The 13,819-nt window shown below is 37.3% G+C and overlaps 1 protein-coding gene across 10 annotated transcripts in view; it reads right to left on the bottom strand.

Moving 5' to 3' along the window:
* Positions 1-13,819, bottom strand: part of UTRN (utrophin) — a 460,160-nt gene that overhangs the window by 292,313 nt on the left and 154,028 nt on the right. For all 10 annotated transcript variants that reach the window (XM_033093589.1, XM_033093581.1, XM_033093608.1 and 7 more), the window contains 7 exons: positions 10,142-10,312; positions 7,828-8,007; positions 4,808-4,942; positions 3,065-3,214; positions 1,951-2,112; positions 1,371-1,496; positions 506-679 (listed from right to left, as the gene is read on the bottom strand). In XM_033093589.1, coding sequence (XP_032949480.1) covers positions 506-679; positions 1,371-1,496; positions 1,951-2,112; positions 3,065-3,214; positions 4,808-4,942; positions 7,828-8,007; positions 10,142-10,312 — 1,098 coding nt within the window. The remainder of the gene's footprint in view (positions 1-505; positions 680-1,370; positions 1,497-1,950; positions 2,113-3,064; positions 3,215-4,807; positions 4,943-7,827; positions 8,008-10,141; positions 10,313-13,819) is intronic.

Below are 13,819 nucleotides of genomic sequence, written 5' to 3'. Positions count from 1 at the left end.
GTGACATCTAAGCATAATTTCTTCTTTCATATTTTAAGCTTAAACTTTATAAATTAAAATTTTACTTTCCTTAAGAATGATTTTTATTTTTTACACTGTAATAGTCCTAACATTCATTCTATAAGTAAGGTTCTTCTAGCTAACTCAAATTTATCCTGTAAAAGTTAGCTTATTAGTCACATTCTGCCAAAGGCTTCCCTAACTTCACATTATGATTAAGACGTGTTTCCTTTGTTTTTAAATCATGTTCTGTACTTGTCTATCCTAGTTTTCTTATCTCATTACATTGTAAAAGCTGATTTGACTCTCTCCTAGCTATCTCTCCTATCTCTCCTTCAAGGAAAGGACTACACGTCTTATTTTTTAGCCTGTTTTTCATCATTGATTGCTATTCTGAGCGCACTGTATAATTATTGAACAAACCATGTATGTAAGTAAGCACTAGCGGAAGCCATATTAGCTGCTGGAAAACCCACTGGACACAGTAAACACGCAATGGCCTCACCATACACTTGTCCAGGTGGGTCTGGATGATTTCAGGATCCACATCCTTCACATTCAGAACATGAAGTTCTGCTTTCACACCATCCAGCACACGCTTGCAGTCAAGCATGCGCTGTTCAAAGTTAGCAGGCTTCTGGAAAAGCTGGAACTTTGTAGATACCTCTCGAAGTTTTCTCTGTTTGAAGAAATGAAAAGAATAAGCAATTCACAACAAGACAATCACCTCCCTCAGCAGATGGTATTAGTAAAACACACACAGCTAAAAAGCTGTAAAACAAAATTCCTTAAAAGAACTCAGTGAGGTCACTGGTCACCAGAGTGAACAATCCAGTGTCATGAGTTACTTGGCACTCAGTGTCTCCGTCTTCAATATAATAAAAAAACTAAGCTGGCCTTGCTGGAATTAAAACCTCATTAATTTTCTCACCTGTTTGCAAAAATATAGGCAGAAACCTAGAACTCAAAGTACTCTTCATGACAAGCTCAGAGTGAAAGTCAATGTCACGTCCACCATTAAGAGTCTACGTGGTGCCGCCTCTATGCACTCAGCCTGCCCCGCGTATCAGCCACACCAGAACTGACAGCGGCTCTGCACTGAGGGAAAGGACTCTAGAAAGCTAACTTCCAAATCTAGCTCATTATCTCTTCTCAGCTCAACCATAAAAATCAGATTCAATGTTCACCACGCATGCAACAATTTGTTTTTGCTGCGCTGACAGGAAAGCAATGTGCCTTCACTACGTCACTCCCATCCCACTGTTTACGCCATACAGAAGCCCAAAGGCATCCAAGTAATCAGCTGTGCCTCACTTTCTTTTGATGCCCAACACATTGACAAGTAAAAGGATGCTGCTTTGCCTCTTTACCTGCAACACATCCATGTGACTTCCTCTAGCAGTCCTGCCTTCTGGGGAAGGTGGAGGCTGAGAACGTGTATTTCTTCTCAACTCCTCTAGAGTAAGCTCATGGGTTGAGATCTCTGCTTGGATTTTCTACAAAGAGATTAGAAGGGGGAGAGAATGACTTTTTTTTTAAAGTTCCACATAGACGTACAATACATAAGAATATGTTGAGCCCTACACAAGCTTTAATTAGTTTGCAGTACAATATAATTAATAATATGGTCCACCAATATTGTAGGACTACTGTGTGCTGGGCAAACTCTCTGCATTTGTCATTTCTAATGTTCACCAATTATTTATAAAGAAAGATTTTTCCCAGTTGCATAACTAAGAAAGAGACACAATTTAAAAATGGTGGCCATTTATCAGGGTCTCGCATAAAGACCAAGCGAACTTCACAACCCACAGGCTGCCCCATTACTAAAGTCAACCTTCTCACTGGCTGTAGGGTTGGGGTGGCAGAAGGGGCTGGTTCTCTTGCAGGTGAGGAGACAATCACATATGCTCTTTCTACGACTCAAACACCTCCCATCCATGGCAGTACCTGAGCTTCCTGTGGAACTTGGAAGGCATCTATCCTGTCAGTCAAGTATGTGGTGAGCTGCTTGTCCAGCTCCCCTAAGCTCTCCTGCAAGACTTGAAGCGTGTGATCGGTTTCCTGCAGGACCTGGAGTTGCTTTTCCAAGGAAATCTGCTTGCTCTCTGCCTACACAGGGGATAAAATTGAACCATTAGGTCACTCAGCCAAATCAAAACAGCTGAATATAAGAAAATCCTTATGTCCTGCCTACCAAGGGAAGAAATAGAAGCATTAGTTCAAGACTTTGGCCTACAGTACAAATAAATAATAACGAGCAATGAGAACAGTGAAAAAGTCCCTCTAGAATCCTATGTATCTTGCAGTGAACTACTAATTTTTGGTTACATACAATGACAATATATAAAAATATAAAGATTTCCTAATTAACATATTAAGTAGAGAATAAAAATTTGTAATTTGTTGTAAGTTCAGGGCATTTTTAGGAATCAGCAATAAGCCTATCAACAAGAACACAAAATAAAACATGACTGTCAATAGAGTGAACCTATTAATCTCTATTTTCCAAAGTCTAAAATAAGTTGTACAGATGTGCATATGTGTTGAACGACTGTTTGCAGCACTTTTGAATTAAGCTTGATTCTATTCATGATCTAAGCATCAACAGCTATTATTTAATATGTGTTTGAAAGCATCTAACGTCCACCCAACCCTCCTATAAAAAAAAAACACTCTCCTTTCTCTACTTACTGACATGAACACACATGTCGGGATACATGCCAGTATGTACCGAAGAGAATTTGGCACTTATGTCAACTTCTGATGGCCCTAATATTTACTAGGATATGAATCATTATTCTTAATACAGCTATAATATGATCCTTAAAGGAAATTAAATAGTTCATAAGTAGAAACCATCTCAAAGATAGATTTTTTTTTTGAATCATCAAGTTCTGCCTGCCTTAGAAGTATTAGGTCTACTCTTCTCCTGCTGGTTATTTCAAAGCCCTCAACACCCCCATTAATGTTGGTTATCAGCCTTTCCCCTTGGTAAAAGTTCTTGAGGACAGCTCCATATGACAAACACCTAATCAACACTCATGCCTGCCCCAGCTCTTACCAGGTGACTCAGTTCTTCATATCGACTGTTGAAAGCCTCCAGTTTCTCACTGATTATATCATCGAGGATCCCTCCATCAATCAGAGTCTGGCCAAGTTCACGAATCTGGGTACGATTATCCGCTGGATGTCGCAAAACAGATTCTAGAGACTGAACAGGGACAGGGGGAAAAATAATGCATTTACTAAGGCAAAATGTATGTATCAAGGATCCTAAAAAGGTCCATTTTTTGAACAAGTAATTCCATTTTATAGAAATCTGCCTAAGGAACAAGACCAGAAATAATTTATTCACAAAAATATCCATCATGGTATTCAAAAACATATGAAATTGAGAATGAATGATGATATATGACAATATATCTTCATGAATAATATATGATAATATAATTCTGTAAAATAATTTCAATAATTATTACATGGGAAAATGTTTGTTGGCATAATACAAAGTTTAAAAGCAGAAAACAACACCATACAAGCAAAATTATCTCAAACTGTTATTGATTATATTACTAAAAATAGGTATTCATTTTTCTATAAAATATACGATATAAGATATACTAAGAACTGTTTTATACACACACTTTACCTATATGTAAATATAATTAACCACAAGGGTTATGTATAATTCCCATATGACAGATGAGAAAACTAAAGTTCAGAGAGGTTAACTAATTTGCCTATGCACACACAGTAAAAAGAAGAGCTAAGATTTCAACTTGACTCCAAAGCCCTTATGATTCCAAAGCCTCTGATCTAGTTACTATAATGTACTACCTTCCAGCATGTATATGTTAAAAAATAATAATGATTAGGAAGAAACACATCAAAATGCTTAAAAGTGTTTATCTTACAGTTTGCTTTATGTTTTTCCCCATTTTCCATATTTCTAGAATGCACATGTTTTAACTCTCATGTTAAGAAAATATGTATCTTTAAAGTAAGTTTTTCACTTTTTTTTTTAATGCTGTCAATCTCTCATTCTGCTATTTTAGAAGTGACATATTTTCTCCAGCAGAGCATCTGGCTCCTGGAATTTAGGTACCACATTTGACTTATTTCTGACCTTCAATTCAGTCATCTCCTTAATTATCACATCATGCATCTGCAATTTGAAAAACATATTTACCCTGTTACGGCTATTTAAAAAAAAAAAAAAGCAAATCTATTCTGTCTACATTTTAATCCATTTAAGAAACAGTTATTAAGTCATCATATACCACACGCTGTGCTGTTAACTGGGGAACAAGGAAAAATCAGGTACATTTCTTGGCCTCAAGAAGCTCAAGTGCAGGCTTGGGGACAAACTCCTCTGAAAGGATCCCATGCCTCTAACTGTGCCCTCCCCAACCTGTCCTCCAACTTTTCACGTCTGAAGATTACAGAGTAGGAGCCATTGTAAACATGGTTATTGCCGTATCTAATGAAAAAAAATAACTTTATGAAGAAACAAGACACAATAACTCACAGCAGGCTTTTATCCAAGGACTGGTAAAAACAAGCTGGAAAGTGACTAGTGTGCTTTACAATGTCTCAAATGTACTAATTAGCAAACAACTGAACCATCTCAGGAGGCTGAGTGAGTGGGTCACCGATAATCTAAATACACATCACTGAATAAATACTTCAGGCAACGGAAGACAACACAAGTTACACTGAAAACTCCTGAGGAGGCACACGCATTTGCTGGTGTAAGGTGTTTTAACATTCCTCTGTCTTCACGGTAACAAGAAGAAATTCCCACCTCCAGGGCTTCGTTGATGGCATCTGCCTTCTCAGGCAAGGCCTCTGCGCTCCTCATCCGCTCTTCCAGAGTGTTCAGCCAGGTGGTTTCTAGATCCAAATAGTGAAGCAGTTCAATCCAGCAAGACCATACCTCCTAAAGGAGGCGAGAAAAAAGTTAAATTGGAATAGAAGCCCTTTAGCGATGCATGTATATCCAGTGCTACACAGTCTCCCTGAGCAGTAATCATTTCATTTAGATAGGAGTATACTCATACATGCAGATTTATGTCACTTATTTGGAATGTCAAACAAGGGAAATAAAATCGAATTCTTCAATAAATCACAGTAGAACAATTGGAGGACAGGGTGGGGGAGGGGCAAAGAGGAATGAGCTGCCTCACTCTTTACAGGAAAATAAATTTGAAGGATCTGCTTACTTGTCAAAAATAAAATTATCTAATGGGTAGAAGAAACCAGGAGGGAATCATTAGCTGTCTGTTTTCTAAAGAGAAGGTAACATGCTTTTTAAAATTATATAGGAAATTCAAATTCTCTGGGGTCTACCTTATTCCAACTCAGAGCTAATGGATGCAACAATTTGCTGTATACTCTTTCTGACTTTTTCCTAAATTCATAGGAATGTGTCTATATACGTAGAGAACCACATTTCACCCAAAACAGAGTTATATTATACTTACTAGACTATAGCTGCAATCACTCATTCCCCATTCCTATGAGGAGTTTCGGGGGGGAAGGGGTGTATATTTATACTCTCCACTTTCTAGGAGCAAAATTATGGGAGGAACAGCCTCTCCTATTTGACTGATAAAACAGCCTCCTCATATTTGATTGATAAAAGAGTTCAGCACGGAATCTCCATCCACATTCTAGCCTGCATTCCAAGTGAGGGTAGGCTTACCAGGTCAGAGGTCAGCGAATTTTTCTATAAAATACCAGATAGTTAATATTTTAAGTTTTACAAGCCACATCTGATCTCTGCCAGAATCTTCTTTATTTTGTATGTATGTTTTTGTTTTTAACAACCCTTTAAAAATTAAAAACATACAAACTATTCTTAGCTCACAGACCATACAGAAAGAAACCACAAATCAGATTTGACCCTAAGGCTGTAATGTGCCAATGCCTGAATAAGACTAAAAGAGAAAAGATGTGTCTGGTCCCTCAGGTTTCTGCTTTCTCTGCAGAAAGCAGACTGAGAAATTTATTCCAGTGCAAGCAGAGCCCTGTTTCTTATGGGAAAGGAAGGATGGCTCTCCGAGAAGCACGCCCAAGAGGCAGAACTGGTCCCTAATCAAACAGCAGTCTCTGCCCCTGGAGTACAGGGCCCTGACGTCACATGCCTGGCTAGATTTCAGAACTCTATTGTTAGATTTCATAGTAACTATTAAAAGTGACTGCTATTTACCTTCCACTGCCCCAACTTTTTTGAATGTCGGCAGCAGTTTTCCTGTGCCTGTCTCACCACTGTATGTTGGGTATATAGGATGCAAACTTAATTTTTTAGTGCCCAGGTCACCAGATCAAGAGATGTCACACCCAGACACCTGCCCCTGGAGAAACTGCCCCAAGGAGTCACATTTGCATTTGGACTTGATGTGGGTCATAACTGGATTTCAAGCTTGATACTGTACGGGTAAGACTTTGGGAGGCCCTGGGAGAGGGTCAAGTAATTTGTATTGATAATCTGTGATATAATTTTAAAAGCATTTACATTTTTAAACCTCTTTTTCCCTCTTTTCACTTCCCATTTCAAAGGTATCAGACCTCATCTTTTCTCTTTCAGCTGTATCAGTTTTTTCTTCCATTTTGCCTTCTCTCCTCTCAAAGTAATTCTCTCATACTAATTCCAAAGGAATTCTCAAAGGAATTCCAAACCCTCAGAACATTTATTTCATTCCTCACTCTCAAAATGTCACCTCTGGGTCATAAAGACAGCTTGAAGAAATAACACCGAATACATCGTGGCCTTTTGTTAGATTGGGATAGATAACTCAGGGACTCCATTCATTACATAAACGTATTATGAGTTGTTATTTTGGCTATGAAAAAAGAGCAAAGTTAAGAGTGGTTATGACAGAGAAGAAAACATGGATAAGAACGCGGTCAAGTTCAATTCCAGGATCATTCACCAGGAGTTAAGATTAGGCATACAAAATGTTGTATCTTCTATTTATAGAATTTTAATTTCTCAAATGAGTAATCTCAGGTATTTCATTTTAGACAACGTATTAATATTTTAAAAATGGTGTTTTGTTTGAATTGTAGCTTTCTTATTAACTAGTCTCAATTATCCATACTTATCTTAGCACAAGGTAGATTCAGAACAAGCAAGTAGTGGGTAAATTTAATTTGAATATTGTAGTTGTGGTTGTTTACCATTTTAGATATACCATGATACAATCATTTGTTTAGGTTAAACTGAATTTAAATGAAATTGTTATAAATTGAAATGTTTCTTAAATTTTTTCCAAGATATAACAAAAGTCACACTAATATTAAAAAAAGACAAGCAAAAACCTAACTTTATTTTTAAAAAAACTTATAGAATCATCTATTAATACATCTTAAACCCAATGGCTGGGGGGGGGGGCAGGAAATGGTCCAGCAAAATACCAGCATATTCAAGTTCTGCTTTCTTTAAGGTTATTTTAACTTTAGACACTACTCTAAATAAACGAACTCAATTCATCTATCTTTACTAATCAGGCAAAACAAAACAAGAGGTGCTTAAAGTACATTGTTCTAGAATTTTAGGACTGGAATAGATGCTACAGATCATCTGTGATATGAAAACCTTGATTTCACGTATAAAAAAGGGAAAGTCTGAAGATATTAAATGACTCTCCCAAGGACCTTCCACTAATTGGGGACAGATCTTGGTCTCCTATTTTTTTATCCCTGTTTCATTATGATCCAAAATTTGAGGGAAAAAATTGAGTTTTTTCCCAAGATATGGAAATGGTTGGTACATTACACAGTTTGACTCTCAGAAATGCATCACTGAAAAAAATAACATACCTCTAGCGTGTGGCACTTCCCTCGAATTCTGTTACAAAGAAGCTGGTAATTCTCCAGCACAACGTTCAGCTCCGATGTCAACTCCTGGCCACCAGAGGGCACTTTTGCAGCCAATAACTTGATGTTGTCCTTCAGAATCTTCACTCTCACCTCCTTCTGCAACACATCCTCTTTCGCCCTCTGTTCCAAGAAACGATAAACTTGAAAAATGTCTCCCGTTCTCATTAAGCAATATCTTTTTCTTTTTTAAATAACTAAACCAAAATTAAAACGTCAACATGATTCCACCTAATTTGAAACACTATTTAGTCACTACAGCGACTGCTTTGAAATAAGAATGCTAAATATAAAATTTCACGCATTGTATGCCCCAATGTACAGTCCCATACAAACATTTTCATTTAATAACAAGCGATGTTAACACCTAAGGTATCCTCAATTATGTTTACTGACGTGAAGTATTTTCAAAGTCTGGTCACAAGATTTTCAGTTAATCTTAATTGACCACCAGAGGTCTGAGCATATTCGACTGAAATAAATAAATTTTCACAAAAATTGAGAAGCACCATTGTAGAAGTATCCTTTAAAAGTTATTCAAACATATTTTTTTCTCCTATAACATAGGTATATATATATCCTTCTGATAATTCACAGCATTTCAAAGATGATAAAGTCACACTAGAAAGATCTGATCTAACAACAGATTTTTCCTGACTCACTCCGTGCTTAGGATAAAATCTCACTTTCAGGGAAATCAACCAAAAACAGCTTTTTACTTTCTTTTTTAGTTTTCTTTACTGCTTAAAGGTTTTAAACTTCCCTAGGTTGGGTACAATAATTAAGTGCAGTGGTTTTTAAAATTCTATTTGTTGTTTGGAAAAATAAATAATGTTGCCCAATCAAGGGTGTTAATCTTATTTTTCTAAACTCTCATCCCTAGTGACTTTAAGAAAACATAAAACTACAAAGCCAATAGTGTAAAGGAAGAGAATACATGAAATAAGATGGTTCTTAACATGGTAGGTTACCTTTAAAATACCTTATATACTGAATAGTTTTAAAGCTTTCTTAAAAAGTCACACTAAAAAAGATTTGTCAACGAAAATATTACAACTACAATAAAAGTCCCTTGTCACATTTACTTTTACCCAATAATATAGCAACGAAATATCTTTTTTTCAAATATCTGCACAGAGATTTTTGCCTTAGTTACACTTTTAGGCAAGTTAACATTGACATAAAACAGTCAATGTGTTGCTTAATCTTATTTTTAAAAATAGCCTTTAATTACTATCTCCTTTGGCTTGAGCACTGAAGGAGACACGAAGCAGTGTTAGAAATTTGGGAATGATGCCCACTTCTTTTATTATATTAAAAAAGAGAGCATTCAAGACTTTTGATACAGGAATATGAATTTACAAGGAAATACCCTAACTGATACTAAATCCCTTGGCAATGTTCCTATTGCTACTCTTACCTGCTCTAACAAAATCTTTATATTCATGTGTGCCCCATGTATTAACTGGAAGAACACATAGGATGAAGTAAGGATAAACCCCAACCAAATTGGAAAAGTCTCTATTGTTTCTAATGAAAAGAATTCTTCCTGAAAATTTTTGGGAAAAAAAAACCATAGTGTTATGGTTACACAACATTGGTTGCACACATCTATTGCACAATATTGTGAGTGTGACTGAAGCCACTGATTCTGAGTCATTCTCTATGGTTCCCCAAGGTTCTAACGTAATAAAACATCTCCGAGGTCTTCATGGACACAACTCATGGGCCAAGTTGAACAAGGGAGTCTTGGCTTCCTTTCCCTACTAAAATCAAAGCAGCTACCCTTCCCTGTTTTTGTTTTTAATTTAAAATCCTACTATGAAAGATTGCATGTATAGTTGACCCTTGAACAACACAGGGCTTTTGGGTGCTGACCCCCCGAGCAGTCAAAAATCCACGAGTAGCTTTTGACTCCCCAAAAACTTAACTATGGATAGCCTACTGTTGATTGGAAGCCTTACCAATAATATAAACAGTCAATTAACATGTATTTTGTATGTTATATGTATTATATACTGCACGCTTACAATAAAGTAAGCTAGAGAAAAGAAACTAGTACTAAGAAAATCATAAGGAAGCGAAATAGATTTTCAGTACTTATTGAAAAAAGTCCATGTATAAGTGGACCCTTGCAGTTCAATGGCCAACTGTACATAACATGCTTTACAGCCAAATAGATGATTGATTAACTAGTTGATCTTTAGAGGGAAGGTGGGGGATATAAAGCCTGTTGACACTGATTGTCCAGTCTCACCTTCATTTCTTCCACAGCACTCTCAAGTTCTTCTGGTGACTTATATTCAAAATCTCTCTCCAGGTATTCTTCTTCCGCCTGGGTCATCCATTCCTGCATTTCTGCCAAGTCTTTCTTCAGGTTCACTGCTTTTTCCTGACTTTCAGACAACCTATTTTTTTTAATAGAAATCTAGAAAAGAAAAGCCATTTATCCAAGTAAATAAATGTTAATACACTAAATGTCAAGTTCTAGTTTCTAATAGCTAAAGACACAATGAGAACTTACCACAAAGAGTCTTATGTTTTGAAATTCATGTCAAGGCTTTTATACAATTTGTGCTGATATTTTGAAATTTAAGCAATAAGGAAAAGAATAATTATAACTGGGATTATAGGTCACATTTTGGATATTAATCTAATCTGGAAATACCTATTATAATTTTGAAAATGCGTAAGTTTGACACAGTAATCCCAAATGAAGGAATCTAATCCTACAGCAATAAGAGAGGTATTTCAAGGAAATTTACTGTAGCATTCTTCATTTAAAAAAATAAACCCTGAAAGCAACCAAAATGTCCATTTTCTCTTTTTGAACAGGATTCTGTTAAGATTTCACTCTTAAAGTACAGAAGAGGAGGTTGGCATTACAGATGTTCATAAAACACTGTTGTGTGAAATTTTGCTTTTGAGATTTTACTTGTATAATCCAGACAGACATAAAACAATTGACATTAGAAAAGACGTATTTTTCTGAATCTGCTTCAATATCTTAATGAAATACTGCAGAGACTCCTCAAATACTTTGAGAGAGATTCTCCCTCCAATTCCAAACTGCCTTCTGCTGTGGGAGAAAATTCCATCCCACAGAGAACAGCCAACGCTCACTTCCCTATTCAACCTCCTACTCCAATTCAACCTCGCAAGCAGTGGTCACATGGCCAGGGGGCTTTGCTTGGCTGTGAAGCTGATGGGGACCAAAGGCCAGTACAGGAATAGGATGGCTCTCCCGAGAGTAAAGGACCAGACTTAGGGACGATCCTTTCCTGCTCTCCAATCAGGATCACAGACACAAAAGTAGACAGAGACCACACAGGACCTTTGAGTAGGAGCCTGCTTCCTGCAATATCTTCAGCCCTGGTTCCAAAGCCTGGCTGATCCAGATTTCACCTGGTCAACTTTTTTTCTAACTATGTACAAATACAGGTTCCTTGGGCCCCACTTTCAGAAAATTCTCTTTACTAGTCATTTTGGGACACTACTTAGTTATATAATTTTTATGGATCCGTAGAGAAAGGAGAAAAAATAAAGAAACTATAGCAAACTTTCAAAAACACAAAAAGCTCAAAAGTATAATTACCCTTAAATTATATACTTTCTATATTTTTGGCATTAAAATGTTTTTTCTTTCATAATTTCATGGGTATAATAGCTGAGATAGACTGTTTTTGTTTGTTGGTTCGTTTTATATGTCCATCGTTTCTTAGCAAAATTAAAATTTGGCAGCATTATGTTTGTCTAAAACTTCTTCAACCTTTTCACTACTCAGTGATATACAATAGTGGAACTTGCTCTAGATAATTACACACAACGCATGTTAGCCTCCTTGCTGAAGACACTTAAAAATGCCCCATACATTTAGTCCCATACTTTAAATCAGTAATAATTCACAATTAATTCTACTGTGTGATATGGATGCTATATATACATGTAGACACATCCATGCATATAGACACAGATCATATATATATATATATATCTGTTTATCTATCTATTGCCTTTCTTGCTCCTTGTTGCCACTTCCAAACCATTTCCCTTATTTACTTCCCTAAAACCCCCTGCAAGCACGTGCCATGTGGCAGTGGTATGGCGGTTTTGTGAAAGAGTGTCCTCAGACAAGTATTTAAGAGTGAAGTGTCATGATATTTTCAACCTCCTATAAAAAGTACATTTTAAGACAAAAAAAAGAAAAGTATATATGTATGTAGGTAAAGAGAGCAAGAGAGCGAGTGAGAAAGCAAATGTGGTAAAACAGTAACAATTGGCAAATTTAGAAATGGATAGATGGGTGTTCCCTGTATCATTATTTCAACTTTTCTTTAAGTTTGAATGTGTTCAAAATAAGGAATTTGGGGGAAAACAGGAAAAACAAATGAGTTACTCAAGGATGCAGAAATATACTTTTCCTACATAAACATTGTAATATACGGTCTCCCACTCTCTGCACAAGAACGCAGGACATGGTGAGGCCAAAAAGGAACAATGGAGCCACAGACAGGGGAGTCAGATCACTATATTCTCAATGGCGGCTAGTTGAGACACAAAAGCAAACATCTGCCAGTACCCCAACGAGGGGTCCTCCTGCACCCCAGTCTCACTGGCGTCTGAGCAAGACACAGGAAGTAGGATCAACACAATCCGCAATCCACAATCCGCTTGCTAACCGCATTTGCTAGCTGCAATTGGCGCTTGCTAGCGTAGCCATGACAGTTATATTAGTGGCTAATGGCTCACTGGTTACAGCTGATGGCCAACTAGTTACAGTTGATGGCTATCTGATCACAGCTGATGGCCATCTACTACCAGAGCCAGCACCTTTCCCTGTGAGGCCGAGAGCCTGGAAACTGCTCTCTGGGACGCCATCCCTACAAACATTAACTAAAAAACATTGTTGTAACAGCAATTCTTTCACTTAGAGAGTAAAGCACATCCTCTCTCACATAATTACAGACTTCACTTCAGAAATTATTTTCTCTCAATCTCTTCAGCATCATTATTTTCTCCTTCTCGGTGAGGTCCTTGTATTTAGCATGCAAATATCCTGTAATATCTTATTTTTAAAAATTACAAAACCACCTCTTTGGATTCCCATATCTCCTCACCCACCCCTTTTCGCTGCTCCCTTGAATAGAGAACTTTCTCAAAGTTGCTTATATTTGCTATCGTCCCAGTGCCTCACTTCCCATTCCCTCCTCAACATTCTCCAATGTGACTTTCTTCCCCACTATTCCACTGGAATCACTTTCCCAGGGTCTTTAAAAGCCTCCATTTGTCAAATCTAAAGTTTGCTTTTCGATTCTGACTGGGTCCAGCAGTGCCCGGCATTGGAGCCTGTGGAAAGCTTCCTGCACTTCGCCTCCGGGATCACACACTCTGCTGGCTTCTCTCCTCTAGCTGAGCTTTTCTTCTTAGCATCTTTGTCCTCTGTCCCTTCCTCTTTCCAGAGGTAACTGCTAAAGAACCACATGTGCAGGTCTAGTAAGGATCTCAAATTTAACCCTTCCGGAATAGAAATCATTTCACCTGCTCCCACAAAAGCTTCTCCTTGAGTCTTCACCATTTCAGTAAATAGCACCACAATTCACACAAAGTGGAAGTTTTGCAAAAATCCTAACCTGTCCTCAACTGTTGACTTTTTTTATATCACACATCCAATCCATTACTAGATTCTCATCTCTCCGTACAATGTATAATCCAAACCTAACACTTCTCATGACCTCCACCACTACCGCCCTAGTCTAAGGACTCTCTCTCTCCAAGACTGCAATCACCTCTTAAGTATATTCCCCATTTTCATTCTCTCCTTCCAGAGCAAATTATCCAGATGGAATCCAGAGTGATCTTGTAACATCTATCCCATATCACGTCCCTGCTCAAAATGCTCAACTTGCTTTCTGTGTGAAGTCATACTTGAAATAAA

This window comes from Rhinolophus ferrumequinum, chromosome 3, assembly GCF_004115265.2.
Source record: "Rhinolophus ferrumequinum isolate MPI-CBG mRhiFer1 chromosome 3, mRhiFer1_v1.p, whole genome shotgun sequence".
NCBI classification, from domain to species: Eukaryota; Metazoa; Chordata; class Mammalia; order Chiroptera; family Rhinolophidae; genus Rhinolophus; species Rhinolophus ferrumequinum.
This window is presented reverse-complemented; position numbering and strand designations above follow the sequence as displayed.